Raw genomic sequence first — 21,680 nt, 5'->3', positions numbered from 1 at the left:
TCCACGTGGCACTCTTTTCTGATTGCAGAAAAGGAGGCCTGCCCATCTCTCTATGTTCTTTGCCAGATGCGGATCTGCAAACGGTGATGCAGAGGTGTAGCAGAGCATTTTCTCATGTGTCATATAGGGTGATGCACCCCCACCATCCTATGTTCTGCCAGTACTCTTATTTCTCCCTCTCTGCTACAAAAAGGATTTTCAGGGCCATGTTCAATTTTTTAAAAATTGAGATATAATTGACAGAGAACATTTTGTTAGTTTCAGGTAGGGCCATACCCAAATTGCAGAATGGATTGGATGTTTTGCTAAATACATGCTCCGTGATAGGAACCAGGACTGTCGTAAGGTACTTAAAATGCAGACACTGTCCAATCTTCCTCAGGGCCTCCAGAGAGGAGGTGGAGCAGAATGTGGCTTAGAGGCAGCTTTGCTGAATCAGGTACTGTGCTCCTTTCTTCCCCATACCATCCAGAAAGTGTAAGGCAAAGGGGACCCGAAAAAGTGCTGCAGGAGCCCTAGGGTGAAAGACAGGCTTTCCATCTGATACATAATATATAGAATGATTCAGTATCCTGGGTAAAGGAAGAAGCTGGAGTGGGGATTAGGTGGTGGGGACACACTGAGGAATGGGGGAGGGGAGACTTACAGCAGGTACCATTTTTACAAGGATGTACCAGACAGTCATAAGACAGTGCCAGCCTCCTCAGTCCTCTTTCACATTCCCTGTTTTTTCCTTTTGTAAGGGCCAAGCCCTTCGTTCGTTCAAATATTGCCCCTTCTGTTTTGAGAATTCCCTGGAGTAAGTAATACCATTGCCTCCCAAGGTTATCCAACTCACTGTGTCACATTACTTGTAGTTGAGAAGGTCTTTCCTGGGTTTTACTCAAACCCCCCTTGCTGCAGTCTGAGCTCATTGCACGCAGCAGAGATGGAGACTAGCCAACCACTATCTTCGGAATAACAACCCCCCAGGGACTCAGGGCCGGAAGGTCAATCCGTCCCTCCGATACTGCACAGTGTTTCAGAGCACACCACACACCCAGGGCCTGAGGCAATGAGGATGGGAAGGAATCTAGGACCCTAGCAAGCGATGACCCAAAAAAAAAAAAAAAAAAAAGCTCCAGACAATGATAACACAGACACACCAACACAGAAGGATACAGCCCTACAAACTCGGAGCCAGAGAGGGACAAGATGGCTCCCCTCAGTTTGGGCGAGACTGCGGAATTGTCAGAAAGTACTTTTCCGGGAAACACCTTAACTAGAAGCTTCTTCTGGCGCTGAGACAATAGGCTCACTCCTCCAACCGGTCCCTCAGATCCCCCACCCCTACTCAAGTCGGAGTGGGAGCTCCCTCTGGAAAAGGATGGGGGTGCTGGGAGTCAGCCACCAACCCGGGGCCCTGGAAGCCGCAGACCCGGAGCTTCGCCACCCCAGCCCCGCCCCTGCGGCGCCAGTGCTCCGCCCCCCTGACAGGCAGCAGCCAATGAGCGGCTCCAGCTACCGGCCTTTAAGAACCGCGCGCACTCTGCCCGCAGCGGACGCTGCCGGCCTAGCACTCCAACGGAGTTTCCATGGAGACCGAGGCTGGGCCGGGGCGGCCTCGCGGCGTTGCCATGGAGACAAGTCCCCGGCAAGGGGAGACAAGTCCCCGGCAAGGGCTCCCAAGCCCCGTCTCTCAGCTAGATCAGAACCTCGTGGAGTCTCTGTGCAAGGCCGGAGCCGCGGTGGCGGCGGCAAGCTGGGACCCAAGGAAACACTCTTTGCTCATCGTGATCGGCGACATCGGTACAGAAAGTCAACTGAGGGCCGTGCGGGCCCACCTTGAACAAGGTGAGCTGCTGTCCTGGCTGCGCTCGGGACATCCTCCATCCCGTGCTTCTCTGCCATCTGCATCCTCCATCCCCAGTGTTCATTTCCTGAGATCTGAGCGCCCTGTTAATCTGAATCATCAGCCCCTGTCACCTGCATCTTCTATGTCATGCATCCGTATCCTTCCGAACTGCCAACATCTCGCTTCCGCAACCTTCCTGCACACCCCATGGCGTTCCGCAGTCTCCCTGAGGCGGTGGGAGCTCTGTGCAGTGCTTTGGGGCCCCCTCTGGTTACACCCCTTTCTCCATAATATCTTGGGCCAGACGTCCTGAAAGTCCTCACCATCCCCTGGAGAGTCCAGGTCCCTACCTTAGTTTCTTCTTGAGAGTTCCTGAAGAGACACAGGGTGCTTTCTGAACGCCGCAGACAAATCTCAAATATCCCAGTGCCAGTGGCCAACCTGAGAGAATGACCTTAGTGGCCGCAAGCTCCTCAGTTCTCCACTGTCTGTGGCGCAGTGCTGCGGAGCCACCTGCGGGTGGAAGCAAGCTGCGGAGGAGCAGAGGCAAGGAGGGGGCCACAGGAGGAGAGTCTAGACTCCTACTTAGCAGTAAGGACCAAGAAGGCAGCCCCTAGTTTCTGCGAATGGGCCCTCGGGTGTCACTTCTATCATAATTGGGCAACTCTGCAAGAAAATTCCTATATACAAACTCATTAATGACCAAATTTAGCCTAAACTGCCCTTCTCCCTCTTACTCAGGCAAAGCCCAAGAAAGGCACAGGATGGGAGACAGACATAGGCACTAGCCACCTTTCTTAAAGACATCAGTGAGGTTGATCATGGCAGCTGTCCATATCCCCTCCCTCTCTTTACCTCTTCTGTGAGCTTGGAAGTGCTCCCAGAAGTCCAGTCCTTCTGACCTTATCTAGAGCCCTTTGTTTTTGTTTTCTCTCACAGGGATTCTCTCCTGGAACATTGACTTATCATCCATTGACTTGAACCAACAATTGAGACTCTTCATTACCCGGCACCTAGCTCACTTCTCCTCAGAGGTCAAAGGTTAGGACTAGTGTCATTTATCTCAGTCCTATGGGTGAGGGCTCATCACAGAAGAGCAGAGGTCCAGTCTCCTGGCAGAATGGGCTTTGTGGGAGGTTTGGGTTGGGGAGCAGGGAGGGACTCCTAAGGGAAAGGTTGTAAAGCTTCATAGCTTTCCCCGCATACCGAGTACACTTGGCAGACAAACAGTATGATGGTGGAGGCAGCCTAGAGAATGTAATTTCTGCCTGCAAAGAGTGTGGTTTGTGGATAGTTGTTGACGGGTGCACTAAGGGATTGAGGTACTTCTTCTAAGTGATTAATCATCTCCCATGTAAAAATTCACTCTTTTTTTGTGATCCCCTTTTTGTATCCCCTGGCCTCCTTGCTTCCCTTTAGAGACCCTTGAACCCTCCACTCACCTTCCAAGATCCTTGCTTAGCTTTTTCCCTCAGGCTACCCTCCAGCTTTCAGGGTTTCTGGTTCTTCGTTTGACTCAGTCAACAGATGTCCAGAGCAGAGCAGAAAACTTGTACCAAAGGCTGATAAGCACCATCAAATCCAGAGGGGCAGCAAGGTTTCCTGGATTTACTGCTGCAAGAGCTAGTCATACTTGGAGGTTTGGCTCTGATATCAAAGTTTACAGGATGCAGTTGCCCATTCTGCTAGGTGGGAGAAATGGTTAGGAATTAGAAAATATTTTAGGAGCTATTATTCTATGACAGTATCTGTGGGGAGAGACTGCAGAAAACCCTACATCCCATTAGAAAAGTGCTGGGCATCTGGTCATGTTATTGGTAAATGTTGACAAACCAACTTATACACCAGTGTCTTTATGGAATATAACATCCACCCAACTCAACAGTCACAGCCACCAAATGGCTGAATTCTTGTCTTATACAGATAACTCTCAATTATCCAGTATAATAGATAGTCACCCCCCTGCCTTTTCTTTCTGCTCCTTCTGCTAACTGCCACATCTTTGATCATTTCCCTGATCACTGACTCCTCTAGAGATGCTCCTGGAGAGAAAAGACAAGGTTAATATGACTAATGCTCCGTTATCCTAGGAATATGTGCAGCATTTAAAAAATGTGAGGCTGGCCTCTGCTTGATGTGACTGGCTTCCTGTGAAGCCAACCAGTCACTGTTTTGAGACTGCCTTCTGTTTAGAATTACTCGTGTCATGGTTTCCTCCCTTAGTGCTAATGATCGACAATTGACAGTTTAACCACTTTATTGATTCTAGGAGCTTTGGTGCTAGCCTGGATAAGGGGATGACAGCAGATGAAATTGATGACTGAATTGAATTTGGGGAGTATCTGCTGATGTTATTAATTCACACTGAATTCTCCAACCTTATCCTTTTGACCAAAGAGACTTAAGAGTAAGCCGCTTTTTGGAATGATAGAAGAGTGAACAGAACTTAAACCAAAATACTTAACCATTCTTCAGATCAAGATGTGGAGGTGCTTGGGAAAACGCTTACAGAGAGATGCATGGTTAGTCTCAGAGACCTCTCAGAAACAAGCACTGATATACAAACCACTACTAGAGCTTTTCAATCCAAGTGTTTTACCATGGTATCCTCAAGGGGCTTAGGAACATTATACCCAAGGTCAGGGCTCACTTTTGAATACTGAATATTTTTAGGTTTGGACAATTTCATGGTGGCCTATCTATGTCCCTGGGGAATAGTGGAGAATTTCCTGGAGAAACCCACATGGCTCAAGACAGCCACAGCCCCACCCCTGCTGGCTCCTCTTTCAGCTGTCCCCACAAACAACAGTCAGCCCAGAGCAGCTGCAGACACTGCCCCTCCCTTCAGCCTCCATTAGAGGAGAGGCAAAGGGAACCAGGCTGCTGGGATGGGCTCAAGAGGATATGCTAGGACCTTATGATTTAATCCTTTCTGTCTACCCCACATCCCTGTCACCTTTCCTCAAGCCATGGGCCAAAATGCTGAAAAGGGGGACAAAAATGTATCCTATAATGACAGGGAGAGTGCAATCATTCCTAGCCACTACCCCCTACACACACACAGAAAAGAAGGGGACCTTTTGATGGACAGTCAGTGGCCCAGCTCCTTCTAGTGGTCAAATGCAGTAAAGGCTTTCCAAGGTAAATCTTGCACCAGGTAGTCTGCAATGGTGACTAGGAGCCTTCCTTTCTAACCCTTTGCAAAAAAAAAAAAAAAATTCTGGAGCTTCCAAGCATTTTAAAACAAACCCAGAAACAACTAGAACAGTGGGAAACTGAGCTTAAATAACACTCTAATACTACTTCTATTTGAGGGCACAAATAGCAAGGGAGAGGGCTTCATAATTTATAATTCATGACTGGTATTCTAGGACTCTAAAAAATCACAGGCTGAAGGACCAGTTTGGAAGCCTTGCATCTGACTGCATTACCACTGATGCACTCAGGAAGGACTAGTTCCATTACTTCTGCAAACGTGAAAGCTATTCTGAATGAATACAGCAGCTCGTTGGCCCCTACAACTGGGGTTTGCATTGCTTTCAGAAATAGGAAAGGAGGGACATGAAGAGTATTTTAAGTCTCTTCCCGTAGCACCTCCAGGCTTGGGTTTACCTGGGAGCTAAGTTACTCTAGAGTTGGTCTGGTCTGACATTCTGATTTAGAATTTCCCTGATCACCTAGATGACCTCTCACAAGTCTTCCACAAAAGGGGGACAGACTTCCAGTGGCATTTGTGCACTGCAGGTTTAGGATTCTAGAAATGAAGCACTTTTAACATCTTTTATGATATTCACTCCTCATGGCATTATTGGAGGATGGTACTAATATTATACTCATTTGATAGTTTAGGAATTGAGCTTTCAGCGAGCTTAAGTGGCATGTTTAAAAGCATGATTGGTAAAATGGTAGTCAGGTCTCAGATCTAGAATTTCTGATCTCACTTTGTGTCTGAACTCAGGCCTCTCTTTCTTCTTCGGCATCTCACCATTTCATTGCAGCAGAGCCAGGGAACACAGTGGGTGAGGTTTGGTTGTGGTGGGTGGCTGTTCAGAGGGTGAGGACTGAAGGAAAACTCCACTGTGAGTTGGAACCTTGCCCAGGGTGTGGTCCTTGGGGGTAATAGCTGAGAATAGGGGTGGGCTCTGCACTGGGCTGGGAAATGTTATTTCATTCTCAAGCCACATGACTACTCAAGTTTCCCTCTTAGCATACTCCAGAGAGCCTTAGAAAGCAGAGAGGAGGTAGAAGGCTTGAGGCTGGAGGAAATAAGAACTATGAAGTTGCAGAACGGAGGTGTTTCCCTTTTGTGATGCTCGGAACTTAGCCTGGTTTGTGTTGTGTATCTCTGCAGATGGCCTCCTCTGTCCAAATGGGGCTGTTGCCATGTTGCCGCTGCTTTGCATCCCCGGATCTGAGCAAGGATTCCTCCCCCTCTGTAGTCCTCCCTCTCCCCCTCTCCTCACTGGTGACTCAGCTCCTCCTCTCCTCTGGCAGCAGTTTAGGGGGGATGGAGATGCTGAGAGCAGAGACTATTTTGGCTTCTCTGACCTTCAAAAGCAGCTCTTGGCAGCCTGGGGCAAGGGTGGGGCTGGTACTGGGGTAAGAGTGGGTGGATGTCAATGTGAGGAAGGCTTTAGGAGTTGGCCAGGATTGGGGAGGGTTGACAGAAGGGACAAGGGCAGGGAGGGACTATGTGGGAACATGAGCATTGCCGGGTTGAAACTGAGTGCTAGAGCTCTAGGTCCTCTCTTGAGTCCTAGAGCGCGTGTCACCAAATCTGAGACAGTGGTAAAGACTAAGGGAAAAAGGGCCAACATTAGAAGGATTAAGATCGTATAAAACAGAGACATCAAAGAGACAGAGCAAAGTTCCAGAGATAGGAACAGGGATGTCAACACCCTGCAAAGTCCTTTATAAGATTTCTTTAATCCAAAGAGTACTTTATGTGACATTTAATAATTGACTTATAGTAAGAAAATCTTGTAGGCCTGCAGCCCTGGTGATCTTCCTTCATCCCTTTAACTATTTCACTGAAAGGCAGAAAGTACCCTGAATCTTCAGAGACTGCCTCTTCATACCCAATGACCCAAGAATTCCAGTTGTCAGTGTCTGTGTGGTTGCTGCGCTGTGCTGCATTGGCACAGAATTGTATGCAGTCCCAGGGTCCCTGTGCCCCACCCTAGATGGGCTAGACACCATGTGTCTACTTCAAACTACTCTCCAACCTACAGTGAGACATTTCTGTGCCTTCTGGTTTCCAAAGCTGTGGCTCAGAAGCCGGCAGAGGTCAGCACAACTCCCTCCTATCCCCAGCCTTGTCCCAAGCAGTCCTCTAACTCCTACCTCATGCTTTCAGGTCCCCAGCCTCTTTGTCTCCTGCTCCTCCCGGGACTGAAAGTCATTCCCTGGGTCTGAGGGGAGAGGCAGCAGATGGTTTCTGAGAGAAGGGGGAGGGCCCAGGAAGCCCATACCTCATGTATCCCCCAGTGTGGAGCACAGGGCTTTGGTCTTTTGACTGATGCTAAAAGAGTATTTCTTAACTAAGCAGGGTTGGGGGAGAAGGGTTCTATAGGCCATTGGAGACCACCCTGGCTCTTCGAGCTGCTAGACAACTCCTTGGCCAGGCAGAAGTACCAGAGCACTGACATTGCAAAGGCAAAGAAACGGTTAAGTCTCCAGTGCCTCGTCATGGACCAGCCCCTCTTCCCCGCCCTGGCGCCGCCCTCTCCATCAAGGCCCCCCCCCCCCCACTCCCACCCCTAGTGCGGCAGACTCTTTCCCTGAAGCTGCCGGCTGAGGCCGGAGCCGCAGCCTCCATGAGGGCTCCCTCCCACACCCCAGGGTAAGAACCCAAGGGCTTAGCATGGGGGGTGGGGGATACTGTGACAGGGAGACGGGATGGGGGTAACGGGAAGGGAGGTGATACCAGATTTGAGGTATCTGGAACTAGCCCTGCGGGGGTGGGAAGGGTCGGGAAACAGAGAGAGAAGATGACCATTTCTGGCTGTGGGGCCAGCCTGGACCCAGACCTAGGCCGAGGCCAATGGGGCTGGGACGGTGAGAGTCCACCTCTCAGGCTGGGCTGAACTGGGAGACAGCAGCCTAGAGGCAGCAGCAGAGGGTGGTGTCACTGGCTCTGCCTAGAAGCCTTGGGGCTCTGGTGGAGTTTGGGGGCTGTCTTTGGCAAGGGCAGAAGAATCCGAGGGAAAGGCGGATGTTATGGGAATGTACCTAATGGGAGGGTCTCTGGGTGTCAGCTGCTAGATTGCTCAGCTGCTCCTATGCTGGGGACGAACGGGACTGCGAGTTTTCGCCAAGTAAGGGAAGGTGGGGGACACTATGGAAAAGAAGGGAGGAAAGGGTCGTTAAGACGTGGCACGCGCCTCTTCATGGACCAACCTATTCGCTGTGGGCTCCCCACACCCCATTCCATGCGATTAGCTTGAACTTGGACTCGAAGCGCCCCCCTTTCTGGCTCCCTCCAGAGATTGAGATTACTCCCTCCCTAGCAGCTGCCCGAATTTCCAGTCCTGCCCACCCCACCGGACCCCATCGTGGCCCACCCCCATCTCATCTCTTCTTCTCTTCCCAAGATGGGGGCTCCGAACAGAGGGGCCAGTTTCTTCTCCCTCTCTGCGTCCCCCCCCCCCCCTGCAGAGGCAGCCAAGAAAATGACTTGTCATGCTGGGGTGGGGGGTGGGGGCGGAGCCGGGGCTGGAGCCGAGCACAGTGCGCACACGCACACGCGCACACACACACACTGCGGCAGACTGCAGCTGCCCGGCGGCCCCCCTCCCTTCCGCCTCACTGCGGAGACACCTGCCTTCCCTACCGCCCAGCCTCAGCACTCGCCGTCCACCCCCAAACCCATCCCTGGACAAGGGACGTGCCCCTGCCTCCCAAGAAGTCCTCTCTGAAGAAAAAGGAAAAATAAGTCAATTGCTTTCAGTGAAACTGCTGGGGGAGCAGAAGAGAGAAACAGGGCTTTCTCCCAGGCCTGAAAAGGAGGGGCACACGACATAAATCGCTGAACCGCGTAGTTGCCGGTCACAACTGGAGAACCCATGAGTGAGGGATGGGATCTTGCACCAAGACCAGAACTGAGATCAGAGCAGTCTGAATAGAGAACTGGGAGGAATGGCATACCGGGGGAGGGGGAGTAGAGGATAGAAAGCCAATCAGTCTGTACCACAGAGCTTTCTCTTTCTGAAACTCCTAGCTTCAAGGGTGACCTTGTGAGTATGTGGTGGGGGCGGGAGGTGGGGTGGGGGGAGAGGAATTGCCCTTCTAAGTCTAAACTCCTTAGAGGTAGCCTGGGGCTGGAAATCCTTTATCCCTCACCTGCCCAAGCCCTGCCCCTGCGCGTCTCTGAGGGGGTTCTCATCCTCTGAACCGACCTTGGAACATCCCTCAATTCCCATGTTAAGAGAAGAGAAGCCGGGAACCCCTCCTGGGCTCCACCTGCCCTGTGTGGGGTTTGGTCTTCTGACACCATCCATAGTTCATTCCCCTGCAGCTGCAACTGCAGCCCAGTGCTGCCAGATCTGCCCGATCCTGGCACCATGGCTCTTCTGCTTAACAAAGGCCCTGGCCCCAGGGTCCTCTTGTCTGAGCCCCAGAAAGAGGAGAGAGCGCTGGGTCACAGAAGAGGGTCTGGGGGACAGGTTATGAGTCCTCCCACCAATATCCTCCAGACAGCCCACTCCCCAGACCATCCGTTCAACTGTGTGTTTGTAAGGTAACTCCACTATGGGCTGCAGCTGGTAAGGGCAGGAGCAGGGGATGGCAGCCTCCTTTAGGGTCTTCCGTCTAACCTGCCACTTTCTTTCTTTGCTGCACTGCTTGGTGTTTCATGTGAGTCTGGATAATGGAAGTAGAAAGGGGATTTGAGGGTGTATTATGTTTCTCCATAGACTGGGGAATACTCAGAACCTCTCCTTCCTTCCTTATTTCTTGTTTGTGTACCCCTAACCTCTCCGTGACAGAAGGCCCCTAGGAGAGGTACAAGGATGAGAGGAGAAACTGTTCCCAAGGGATGGGTTGTGGGGTAGTGAACCAGGCCTCCCTGGAGCCTAAGGATGTGAAGGTGAGGTGGGAGACGGAGCTGTGAAACTTCCGTGGTGGTGGGAACAGGATGATTGTGTGCATGTTTGTGAGTGCAGCCCCGGCCTCCGAGGAACTGGAGAACAGAACAAGAGGTCCTATCTCTCCTCTTGGCATTGTAACCCCCAAGTGTTTAGACAGCACAGACTTCTCTATTCCAGAAGTCCTATTCCAAAAGACTCCTGATGGGGGTTTGGAAGGAAGATGAGGAGTCTGTCAACACTGCACAGAAGCATCCATCTCCTTATTTCCAGGCACTCTGACTAGAAAGCCCAAGGCAGAGGCAAGCTAGTGAGGAGAGAGCTGAGTGAGGATTGTCATTCCAGGAGCCCTCCCTTGAGCTGAGGCCCCCATCCCCAGGCAGCACCAGGAGCTCAGTGCTCGAGAGGGACAAAAGGTTCTTGTCAACAGGGCGGTCTGAGGCGGGAGTTCCAGGCAGCGGGGTGAAGGGAGCAGATGAAGGGAGGGAGAAGACAGCCAGTGTAGGAGAGGGGAGGAGGAAACCCTGGAAGGGAAGGAGTGCAGGAGCCAGCCTCTAGACCTTACTCAGCGGTATCCAAAGTGGCAGGACCTAAGCCTAGCCAGGCTTCTCTTTCCCCTAAGCCCCATGTTCTGATAGTGAATTCTTTCCTTTCCTGCCGTACACAATGCCTCTCCATTTTGGTCTCTGCCTACTTTCTTCAATACAAATTCCTGCATCTCTCCCTCAGGCCAGAGGACCCTCTGCCACCAGAGTGAGATCCTAGAGACCATCATCCTGGTAAACCCCAGTGCCGACAGCATCAGCTCTGAGGTAAGGGCAGGGCCTGAGCCTTGCCACAAGGGCCTGCGGAAAGTGCCGTAACCCACCCTTGCCAGTGTGACTGCTGTAAGGCCAAGAATTCCTGGACTTGGCTTTCAACCATCCTCTCTCTGCCATCTAAGCTGCCTCACAGTCCCAGCCGCACTCCGGAGGTGGCATGGGGCTCCCAGTGGGGAGCGTGTCCTGGCAATACCAAGGGGGACCAGGAACATTCAGTGCCCTTCCCTGCAGGGGCTTCCTCCATCTGTGACACTCCTCTCCTTCCTCTCTAGGTTCACCACCTCCTTAGCAGCCCATCAGTTCACAAACTCCTGATCTTGAGTGGGCAAAGTTTAGAGCCTGGGGGCGACCTCATCCTCCAGAGTGGCACCTACTCCTATCAAAACTTTGCCCAGGTCCTTCACAACCCAGAGGTAAGGACTAGAGCTCTGGGGAACATGGGGTAGGACTAGAGCTCTGGGGAGGGATCCAAGGAAGAGAAAATCTCCTGTTGCATGACCACTGGGGGGACTAGCAGAGCGGTAGGAGATCACCTCGGAGAGAGATGGAGATTAGTCGGTTGAATCTGAGTCAGGTGGAGACAACCCCAATGACCTGGTCTATCTCCCATTCCTTTAGATTGCCCAGTTACTCAGCAATAGAGACCCTGGGACCAAGGCCTTCCTCACCGTGTCCTGCTTAGGGGAAGGTGATTGGAGCCACCTGGGACTATCCAGTTCCCAAGAGACCCTGCACCTCCGGCTAAACCCCGAGCCCACGCTGCCCACCATGGATGGCGTGGCTGAGTTCTCCGAGTACGTCTCTGAGACCGTAGATGTGCCATCACCGTTTGACCTGCTGGAGCCCCCCACCTCGGGGGGCTTCCTCAAGCTCTCCAAGCCTTGCTGCTACATCTTCCCTGGTGGCCGCGGGGATTCTGCCCTCTTCGCCGTTAACGGTTTCAACATCTTGGTGGATGGTGGCTCTGATCGCAAATCCTGCTTCTGGAAGCTGGTGCGGCACCTGGACCGCATCGACTCAGTGCTGCTCACACACATCGGGGCAGACAACCTGCCAGGCATCAACGGACTCCTGCAGCGCAAAGTGGCAGAACTGGAGGAGGAGCAGTCCCAGGGCTCTAGCAGCTACAGCGACTGGGTGAAGAACCTCATCTCCCCCGAGCTGGGAGTCGTCTTCTTCAACGTGCCCGATAAGCTGCGGCTGCCTGATGCCTCGCGGAAGGCCAAGCGCAGCATTGAGGAGGCCTGCCTCACTCTGCAGCACCTAAACCGCCTGGGCATCCAGGCCGAGCCTCTGTACCGTGTGGTCAGCAACACCATCGAGCCACTGACCCTCTTCCACAAGATGGGTGTGGGCCGGCTGGACATGTATGTCCTCAACCCTGTCAAGGACAGCAAGGAGATGCAGTTCCTCATGCAGAAGTGGGCAGGCAACAGCAAAGCTAAGACAGGCATCGTGCTGGCTAATGGGAAGGAGGCTGAGATCTCGGTGCCCTACCTGACCTCTATCACTGCTCTGGTGGTCTGGCTACCAGCCAACCCCACCGAGAAGATCGTGCGTGTGCTTTTTCCAGGAAACGCTCCCCAGAACAAGATCTTGGAGGGCCTGGAAAAGCTCCGACACCTGGATTTCCTGCGCTACCCTGTGGCCACGCAGAAGGACCTGGCCACTGGGGCTGTGCCTGCCAACCTCAAACCCAGCAAAATCAAACAGCGGGCGGATAGCAAGGAGAGCCTCAAGGCCACAGCCAAGACAGCCGTGAGCAAGCTGGCCAAAAGGGAGGAGGTGGCCGAGGAGGGAGCCAAGGAGGCCCGCTCAGAATTGGCCAAGGAGTTAGCCAAGACAGAGAAAAAGGTGAAAGAGTCATCTGAGAAGCCCCCAGAGAAGCCTGCCAAGCCTGAGAGGGTGAGGACAGAGTCGAGTGAGGCACTGAAGGCGGAGAAACGAAAGCTGATCAAAGACAAGGTGGGGAAGAAGCATCTGAAAGAGAAGGTATCAAAGCTGGAAGAGAAGAAAGACAAAGAGAAAAAAGAGATCAAAAAGGAGAGGAAGGAGATCAAGAAGGATGAAGGAAGGAAGGAGGAGAAGAAGGATGCCAAGAAGGAGGAGAAGAGGAAAGATACCAAACCTGAGGTCAAAAAGATTTCCAAGCCAGACCTGAAGCCCTTTACCCCTGAGGTGCGGAAGACCCTCTACAAAGCCAAGGCCCCTGGCAGAGTCAAGGTGGACAAGAGCCGGGCTGCCCGTGGGGAGAAGGAGCCATCCTCTGAGCCCCGGACCCCCCCAGCCCAGAAGGGGGCTGCACCACTCCCGACAGTCAGTGGACACAGGGAGCTGGCCCTGTCATCACCAGAGGACCTCACACAGGACTTCGAGGAGTTGAAGCGTGAGGAGAAGGGGCTGCTGGCTGAACAAAGGGACGTGGGACTCGGTGAGAAACCACTCCCCCCAGACGCTGCAGAGGAGGGACTCCCAAGCACAGCTGCCCAAGGGATACCATCCTCCATCCCAGCGCTGGAACCAGAAGAGCCTGTGATGAAAGAGAAAGAGGTTGTCCCAGACATCCCTGAGGAACAAGGCAGCAAGGACAGAGGTCCAGACTCGGGGGCTGAAACAGAGGAAGAGAAAGATACCTGGGAGGAAAAGAAGCCAAAGGAAGCAGAGGGACTCCCTGAGAGAACAGAAGCCAGAGAGGAAAGTGAACCTGAGGTAAAGGAGGATGTGATAGAGAAGGCTGAGTTAGAAGAAATGGAGGAGGTGCACCCTTCAGATGAGGAGGAAGAGGAAGAGACAAAGGCTGAGGGTTTTTACCAAAAACATATGCAAGAAGCCTTGAAGGTAACTCCAAGGGGCAGGGAGGCTCTCGGGGCCCGGGAACTGGGACCCCAAGGCAAAGCCCCTGAGAAGGAGACCTCATCATTCCTAAGCAGCCTGGCCACCCCTGCAGGAGCCACTGAGCACGTCTCTTACATCCAGGACGAGACAATTCCTGGCTACTCAGAGACTGAGCAGACCATCTCAGATGAGGAGATCCATGATGAGCCGGAGGAGCGCCCAGCTCCACCTAGATTCCCTACAGGTACATATGACCTCCCTGGGCCTGAAGGTCCTGGCCCCTTTGAGGCTAGCCAGCCTGCAGACAGTGCTGTTCCCGTCACTTCCAGCAAAGGCTATGGAGCGCCAGAGACTGAACTCACCTACCCTCCTAACATGGTGGCCGCCCCTTTGGCTGAAGAGGAGCACGTGTCCTCAGCCACCTCAATCACCGAGTGTGACAAGCTTTCTTCCTTCGCCACATCCGTGGCTGAGGACCAGTCCGTGGCTTCACTCACAGCTCCCCAGACAGAGGAGACAGGCAAGAGCTCCCTACTGCTTGACACGGTCACGAGCATCCCCTCATCCCGCACTGAAGCCACTCAGGGCTTGGACTACGTGCCATCAGCTGGTACCATCTCACCCACTTCCTCACTGGAAGAAGACAAGGGTTTCAAATCACCACCCTATGAGGATTTCTCTGTGACTGGGGAGACAGAGAAGAGAGGAGAGCTTGTAGGAAGAGGCTTGCCTGGAGAGAGAGCCGTGGAAGTGGAAGAGGAGATCACAAAGGTACAGACGTCTGAGAAACTTCACAGTCAATATGGAGCCCCGATGTTCGCTGCCCCTGGGCACACCCTACAACCAGGGGAACCAGCCCTTGGAGAAGCGGAGGAGCGCTGCCTCAGCCCAGATGACAGCACAGTGAAGATGGCCTCTCCCCCACCATCTGGCCCACCCAGTGCCACCCACACACCTTTTCATCAGTCCCCAGTGGAAGAAAAGTCTGAGCCCCAAGACTTTCAGGAAGCAGACTCCTGGGGAGATACTAAGCGTACACCAGGAGTGGGTAAGGAAGATACTGCAGAGGAGACAGTCAAGCCAGGACCTGAAGAGGGAAGACTAGAGGAGGAAGGAAAGATGCCTCCTCCCAGGAGCCCCCAGGCCCAGGAATCACCCATCGGCATTGCTGCGGGACCTGCAGGCTGCACCATCCAACTGCTGCCAGAACAGGACAAAGCAATAGTCTTTGAGACTGTGGAGGCAGGAGGGCCCATAGGCCCAGTTCTGGAAACAGAGGCCCTTCCCAGAGACTTAAGAACACCACTCAAAGAAACTGGTAAGCCTCAGAAAGATGAGGTGCTCCAGTTTCCTGACCAAGGCCTCTCCCCTGAAGAGGCAGAGTCCTTCTCTGTCCTCAGCGTGGTCTCCACAGACACTGCCAACCAAGAAGCCACCCCCAGGTCTCCCCGTGGCCTGACGGAGCAGCACCTACACAAAGACATTTGGCCGCAGTTATCTCCAGAAGACACCCGGTCACTTTCTCTCTCAGAAGAGAGTCCCAGCAAGGAGACCTCTCTGGATATCTCTTCTAAGCAGCTGTCTCCAGAAAGCCTTGGCACCCTCCAGTTTGGGGAACCATGCCTTGGAAGGGAAGAAAAAGGGCCTCTGATGCAGGCTGAGGACGCCTCTCACCACCTAGCCCCTGTGTCTATTCCAGAACCCCGTGCAGCCACAGTATCGCCTCCCACAGATGGGACCACTGGCTACTCTGCACAGGCAGACATCACAGATGAGAGCCCTGATAGAAAATTACCTGCCAGGTCCTTCTCTCCCTCTCCCCTGTTAGGAGATGGGGAGCACTCACCCGGAGCGAGCACAAGCCCTGCAGAACACATTCTGACACCCGAGAGCTCCCTAACCAAGAGTCCTGAGTCTTTGCCAAGCCCTGCCATGGAGGATATCGCCATGGAGTGTGAAGGTAAAGTTCCAGAGTTGAAAGACAGAACCCCAGAGCAGAAGGAGAAGGGACCTGAGCTAATGGATAAAGTCCTAGAGCAGGAGGACAAAACTCTGGAGCATAAAGATGTTGTCATTGAACAAAAGGATACAGCCATTGGTTGGAAAGATGAGGCTCTGGAAGAAGAGAACAAGGTTGTGGAACAGCAGGACAAGGCTTTAGAACAAAAAGGCAGAGACTTAGAACAAAGGGACACAACCCTAGAACAGAAGGACAAAGCCCTGGAACCAAAAGACAGAGACTTAGAACCAAAAGATAAGGCCCAGGAACAGGAGAACAAGGTCCCAGAAGAGAAAGATGAAACTTTAGAACAAAAAGTCAGAGGCTTTGAACATAAAGACAAGGCTCCAGAGGACGAAGTCCATGAACTGAAGGGCAAGGCCTTAGAACAGACAGATGAAGCCCCTGAGCAGCACAAGGCCCCGGAACAGAAGGATGAGGCCTTGGAAAAGAAGGATGAGGCCTTGGAAAAGAAGGGTGAGGCCTTGGAAAAGAAGGGTGAGGCCTTGGCAGAGAAGGATCAGGCCTTAGAACAAAAATACTGGGCCCTAGGACAGAAGGATGAAGCCCCTGAGCAAAACATTAAGGCTGCTGAACAGAAGGATAAGGCTCTGGAAGAGAAGGACAAAACTCAGGAGCAGGAGAGCCCCGTGCAGGAGGATAAACCTGTGACACTGGAAGAGAAGATTCTAGAGGAAAAATCTCCAGAAAAAGTCAGGGCTGTCGAACAGAAGGAAGAAGCTCTGCTGGAGAAGACCAAAGCTCTGGGGCTGGAAGAGAGCCCAGTGCGGCAGGACGAGGCCAGTGAGCAAGAAGAAAAGTACTGGAAGGAGCAGAGTGTGGTCCAGGAGTGGCGAGAAACATCTCCATCCAGAGGGGAGCCTGCTGGAGAGCAGAAAGAGCCTGCCCGGACATGGGAGGACACATCTCCCGAGCAGGAGGACAGGTACTGGAGGGGCAGAGAGGATGCGGTCCTAGAGCAGGACACATACTGGAGGGAGCTGAGCTGTGAGCGGAAGGTCTGGTTCCCCCATGAGCTGGGTGGCCAGGGCGCCCGGCCACGGTACACAGAAGAGAGGGAGAGCACTTTCCTCGATGAGGGGCCGGATGATGAGCAAGAAGTGCCCCCCTTGGAGCATACGCCCCAGAGCCCCTGGGCCTCAGACTTCAAGGGCTTCCAGGAGACTTCACCACAGAAGGGGCTAGAGGTGGAGCGCTGGCTTGCTGAGTCACCAGTTGGGCTGCCCCCAGAGGAAGAAGACAAGCTGACTCGCTCCCCTTTTGAGATCATCTCTCCTCCAGCCTCCCCACCTGAGATGGTTGGACAGAGGGTCCCATCAGCCCCAGGACAAGAGAGCCCTATCCCAGAGCCTAAGCCCATGCCACCCATGAGGAATGAACCCACCACCCCCTCCTGGCTGGCTGACATCCCACCCTGGGTGCCCAAGGACAGACCCCTGCCCCCTGCACCCACCTCCCCAGCCCCAGCTCCTCCAACGCCTGCCCCAGAGCCGCACACTCCTGCGCCCTTCTCTTGGGGCACAGCTGAGTATGACAGTGTGGTAGCTGCAGTGCAGGAGGGGGCAGCTGAGTTGGAAGGCGGGCCATACTCCCCGCTAGGGAAAGACTACCGCAAGGCTGAAGGGGAAAGGGAAGAAGAAGGTGGGGTTGGGACTCCCGACAGCAGCCCCCGCGACACCAGCCCCCGCAGCTCAAAGGTCCCAGAGGCCAGCGAGAGTCATGCCACCAAGGAGCCAGAGCAGACCGAGCCAGAGCAGAGAGAGCCCACTCCCTATCCTGACGAGAGAAGCTTTCAATACGCAGACATCTATGAGCAGATGATGCTCACTGGGCTGGGCCCTGCATGCCCCACTAGGGAGCCTCCGCTTGGAGCAGCTGGGGATTGGCCCCCACGCATCTCAGCCAAGGAGGAGGCTGCCGGCCGAAACACATCTGCAGAGAAGGAGCTTTCGTCTCCTGTCTCACCCCATCGCCTCCAATTTGACACTCCAACCTTCAGCTATGCAGCTCTGGCAGGACCCGCCATACCCCCAAGGCAAGAACCTGAACCAGGTCCAAGTGTGGAGCCCAGCCTCACCCCACCTGCAGTGCCCCCTCGTGCTCCTATCTCCCGGACCAAAGGCCCAAGCCCCCCTCCTAACGGTAACAACCTGAGCTGTAGCCCGGATAGGAGAACCCCATCCCCCAAGGAATCAGGCCGGGGTCACTGGGATGACAGCACTAGTGACTCGGAGCTGGAGAAGGGGGCTCGGGAGCAGCCAGAGAAAGAGGCCCAGTCCCCAAGCCCCCCTCACCCCACCCCTGCAGGGCCCTCCACATTGTGGCCTGAAAGTGAGGGATATACTAGCCCTTCCTCAGATGCACACCTGGGCCCTGCCCGACCCAGCCTGGACTTCCCTGCTTCAGCCTTTGGCTTCTCCTCGTTGCAGCCCGCCCCTCCACAGCTGCCCTCTCCAGCTGAACCCCGCTCGGCACCTTGTGGGTCCCTTGCCTTCTCTGGGGACCGAGCTTTGGCTCTGGCCCCAGGGCCCCCCACCAGAGCCCGGCACGATGAGTACCTAGAAGTAACCAAGGCCCCCAGCCTGGACTCCTCGCTGCCTCAGCTGCCATCGCCCAGCTCTCCTGGGGCCCCTCTCCTCTCCAGTCTGCCACGACCTGCCTCGCCAGCCCTGTCTGAAGGCTCCTCCTCTGAGGCCACTACACCTGTGATTTCCAGTGTGGCTGAGCGCTTCCCTCCCGGCCTGGAGGCTGCAGAACAAGGGTCTGCAGCACTGGTCCCAGGAATGGAGACAGCTGCCCACAGCCTCTGGGACCTCACTCCTCTGAGCCCAGCACCTCCAGCTTCACTGGACTTGGCCCCAGCTCCGGCTCTCAGCCTGCCTGGAGACATGGATGATGGCACTCTGCCCTGCCGCCTAGAGTGCTCAGGGGCTGCCACCAAGAAGCCAAGCCCCTTGCAGGGTCCCTCCGGGGACTGTGCCACCAATGGCCCAACTGAAACCAGCTCCAGGCCCCCAGGCCCTGCCCCAACCAAGGCTGAGAAAGAAGAGGCTGAGGCCTGCCCCGCCTGGGAACGGGGGGCCTGGCCTGAGGGAGCTGAGAGGAGCTCCAGGCCTGATACCCTGCTGTGCCCTGAGCAGCCACTGTGCCCTGGAGGGGCCCCTGGAGGCCAACCTAGAAGCGTCTCCCCTGAGATTGAGGCTGGGCCCCAGGGATGTGCTACCGAGCCCCGGCCGCATCATGGGGCGCTTTCCCCTTCCTTCCTGAACCCACCTCTGCCTCAAGCCACAGATGACAGTGACCTCTCAACCGAGGGAGCTCGGCTGGTAGGGAGAGGGGGGCGGCGCCGGGCTGGGCCCCCAGGGGCCACAGGGGGCCCATGCCCCGTGGCAGATGAGACACCCCCAACGTCAGCCAGTGACTCCGGCTCCTCACAGTCAGATTCTGACGTTCCACCAGAGACTGAGGAGTGTCCATCCATCACAGCTGAGGCAGCCCTAGACTCAGATGAAGATGGAGACTTCCTGCCTGTGGACAAAGCTGGTGGGGTCAGTGGAACTCACCATCCCAGGCCTGGCCATGACCCACCCCCTATCCCCCAGCCAGACCCCCGCCCATCCCCTCCCCGCCCTGATGTGTGCATGGTTGACCCCGAGGTGCTCAGCTCAGAGTCTGGAAGGGTAGAGAGGCTACGGGAGAAAGAGAAGGCACAGGGGAGACTAGGCCGCAGGGCCCCAGGCAGGGCCAAGCCAGCATCTCCTGCCCGGCGCCTGGATCTTCGGGGAAAACGCTCACCCACCCCTGGTAAAGGGCCTGCAGATCGAGCATCCCGGGTGCCACCCCGACCACGCAGCACTCCAAGCCAGGTCACCCCAGCAGAGGAAAAGGATGGACACAGCCCCGTGTCCAAAGGCCTAGTCAACGGACTCAAGGCAGGACCGAGTAAGTATAACATGGAAAGCGGGAGAGACTGTGGTTTGGGGTTAGTGTGGCAGGTCAAGGACTCCAGGAGTTGGAGTGAGGAAGGGAGGGAAGAAGAAGTTTGTCCAAAGAGTTCTACTCTCCCTCTACAATGAGTCCTGTCTTGTCCATACAGCGGCCTTGGGTTCCAAGGGCGGCTCTGGCCTCCCTATATATGTGGATCTCGCCTACATCCCGAATCACTGCAGTGGCAAGACTGCTGATCTTGACTTCTTCCGAAGAGTGCGTGCCTCCTACTATGTGGTCAGTGGGAATGACCCTGCCAACGGCGAGCCAAGCCGGGCTGTGCTGGATTCCCTGCTGGAGGGCAAGGCCCAGTGGGGGGAGAATCTTCAGGTGAGCGGCAAGGAACACCAAGGAGGTAGTCTGGTCAAAGTTTACTCAGAGGCACTAGTGGAACGCAGTCTCTGTTCATAAGAGGACCGAGTCCTTTCTGTGGGCAGCGGGGCTACTCCCTGGACCATCCCACGACTTACCTTCCCTTCAGTTCTCACATCAGGCATGTCTTGTCTCCCTCATAGGTGACCCTGATCCCTACTCATGACACGGAGGTGACTCGTGAGTGGTACCAGCAAACGCATGAGCAGCAGCAACAATTGAACGTTCTGGTCCTGGCTAGCAGTAGCACCGTGGTCATGCAGGATGAATCCTTCCCAGCCTGCAAGATTGAGTTCTGAAAGAACCACTCTTCCCCAAGGATCTGCTCCCCCAGCTCCCTTAGAGAATGGCTACTGCTGAGTCCTTTGGGGTTGAGGGACATGGGAGCTGGGGTAGGGGTGCCAGGGACAGGATGTCTTGTGGAAACTTAGGCTAAATGGGAGGGGTTGTCCCTCCCCCCCTCCCCCATGCCTGAAAGGAGGCTCAAAACCAAAGGTAACAGGGATAGGATAGGGGGAGGGTGCAAAATTAGGATACGAGGTTATCCGATGCCTGAGAACCCTGGAGTGACTTTAGCACTGTCTAATGCTGATATAGGGCGGGGAGTGAGGCTGGGTCTAAGAGAGCAACCTCCTCCCTCATGGAGGGAGAGCATATCCCAACCCCAGGGGCCTCTTAATCTTAATCTATTTATTTAGCATCCCAAGGAAGAATTTCCAATAGTAATTTATGTGACCTGGGGGCAGGATGCTGTCAGTGAGGTGCCCAGAGCTGCATCCTTTCCTCCATCTCCCATCCCCTTACCCACCAGAGTCTGGGTTCCAGCAGGATGCATCGCTGCTACACTGTCCCACTGCTTCCCTCTGTATCTGAATGTCTCAATCCAAAACTTGAAGCTCTTTTGACCAACAGATTGGTGAGAGAAGAAAGGAGCTTATCCTCCCAGCCCCTGCTTCATACCATTCACCTCCCAGAACTGTGCCCAAACCAGGCCTACTGGGCAGCACAAAGGGGCATGGAGAGCCCAGCCTCAACCCCAGAATTTTTCCAAGCTCTCTGACCTTAGGAAGTTTTCACCCACCCATTCCAGCTACCCTGATCCCTTCTCATACTTGCTTGGCTTACCTGCATGTGGTCATCTGCTGTGGCCTGGTGTGTAATGGGTTACAAAGCCACTGCCTGACATCCCAACATTTGACACCCCAGCAATGTGTGACTCCCCCAACATTCCACTATGCCACCCTGCAGCTGAGATGGGAACGCTGGCTGCCTTTCCAGCCCCAAACTCTTGGACAGAGGATCTGGGAGGTGGAGGCCATGCCAGAGGACTTGGGGAAAATGAGAGGGAGGAAGGAGAGAAGGAAACAAAACTGAGCCTAAGGCCTAACTCCTACCGAGTGATAAGAAAACAGGCAGAAAAAACCACCCCAGAAAAGGGCCTCACCCCAAGCACGCCAATCAGCAGCCCTGCCAGACTACTGCCGGACTGAGAGACCCAGACGCTCAGCAGGGCTCGGCTTCCCTGCCAAACAACTGTGTGGAAACCAGAACGAGCCCAACCGTGTTCTCCCGAGCTCCCGCCCTCCCGTGCTGCTGTGCTCTGCTCCTCCCACTTCCCTGCTCTAGTTCCCAGCTACTGTAACGGAGCCGCCTCCAACTCTAACAATAAATCGAGTTCATTACAGAGGCTGTTGTGCTGCTTGGGCTTTTTCTGACCCCACACATCG

General features: G+C 54.5%; 2 protein-coding genes across 3 annotated transcripts in view; one reads left to right on the top strand and one right to left on the bottom strand.

The window, feature by feature from the left end:
- Window positions 1-2,280, bottom strand: part of TP53BP1 (tumor protein p53 binding protein 1) — an 81,490-nt gene extending 79,210 nt beyond the window's left edge. The window contains exon 1 of the mRNA XM_031453180.2: window positions 2,185-2,280. The gene's annotated coding sequence lies outside the window, so the exon portion shown is untranslated. The remainder of the gene's footprint in view (window positions 1-2,184) is intronic.
- MAP1A (microtubule associated protein 1A) lies at window positions 1,544-21,637 on the top strand. 2 transcript variants are annotated; one of them, XM_010994938.3, is made up of 7 exons: window positions 1,544-1,833; window positions 2,774-2,875; window positions 10,648-10,730; window positions 11,012-11,152; window positions 11,358-19,536; window positions 19,691-19,911; window positions 20,097-21,637. In XM_010994938.3, exons 1-7 carry the CDS (start codon window positions 1,575-1,577, stop codon window positions 20,250-20,252), a joined length of 9,141 nt encoding a protein of 3,046 aa, XP_010993240.3. In that variant the 5' UTR covers window positions 1,544-1,574; the 3' UTR covers window positions 20,253-21,637. The 2 variants fall into 2 exon arrangements, with proteins under 2 accessions (XP_010993240.3, XP_064341727.1); XM_064485657.1 differs by lacking the exons at window positions 1,544-1,833; window positions 2,774-2,875 and adding an exon at window positions 7,589-7,676.
- Window positions 21,638-21,680: the final 43 nt, after the last annotated feature.

Source organism: Camelus dromedarius, chromosome 5 (genome assembly GCF_036321535.1).
Source record: "Camelus dromedarius isolate mCamDro1 chromosome 5, mCamDro1.pat, whole genome shotgun sequence".
NCBI classification, from domain to species: Eukaryota; Metazoa; Chordata; class Mammalia; order Artiodactyla; family Camelidae; genus Camelus; species Camelus dromedarius.
Note: the sequence above shows the minus strand (reverse complement) of the source record. Positions and strands in the feature narration are given on the sequence as shown.

Coding starts and splice junctions, on each gene's coding strand:
- MAP1A (XM_010994938.3), top strand. CDS start 1,575: ATGGAGACCGAGGCTGGGCCGGGGCGGCCTCGCGGCGTTGCCATGGAG. Junction 2,876..10,647: donor CTTCTCCTCAGAGGTCAAAG/GTTAGGACTAGT, acceptor TCTCTCCCTCAG/GCCAGAGGACCCTCTGCCAC. Junction 19,912..20,096: donor AGTGGGGGGAGAATCTTCAG/GTGAGCGGCAAG, acceptor TCTCCCTCATAG/GTGACCCTGATCCCTACTCA.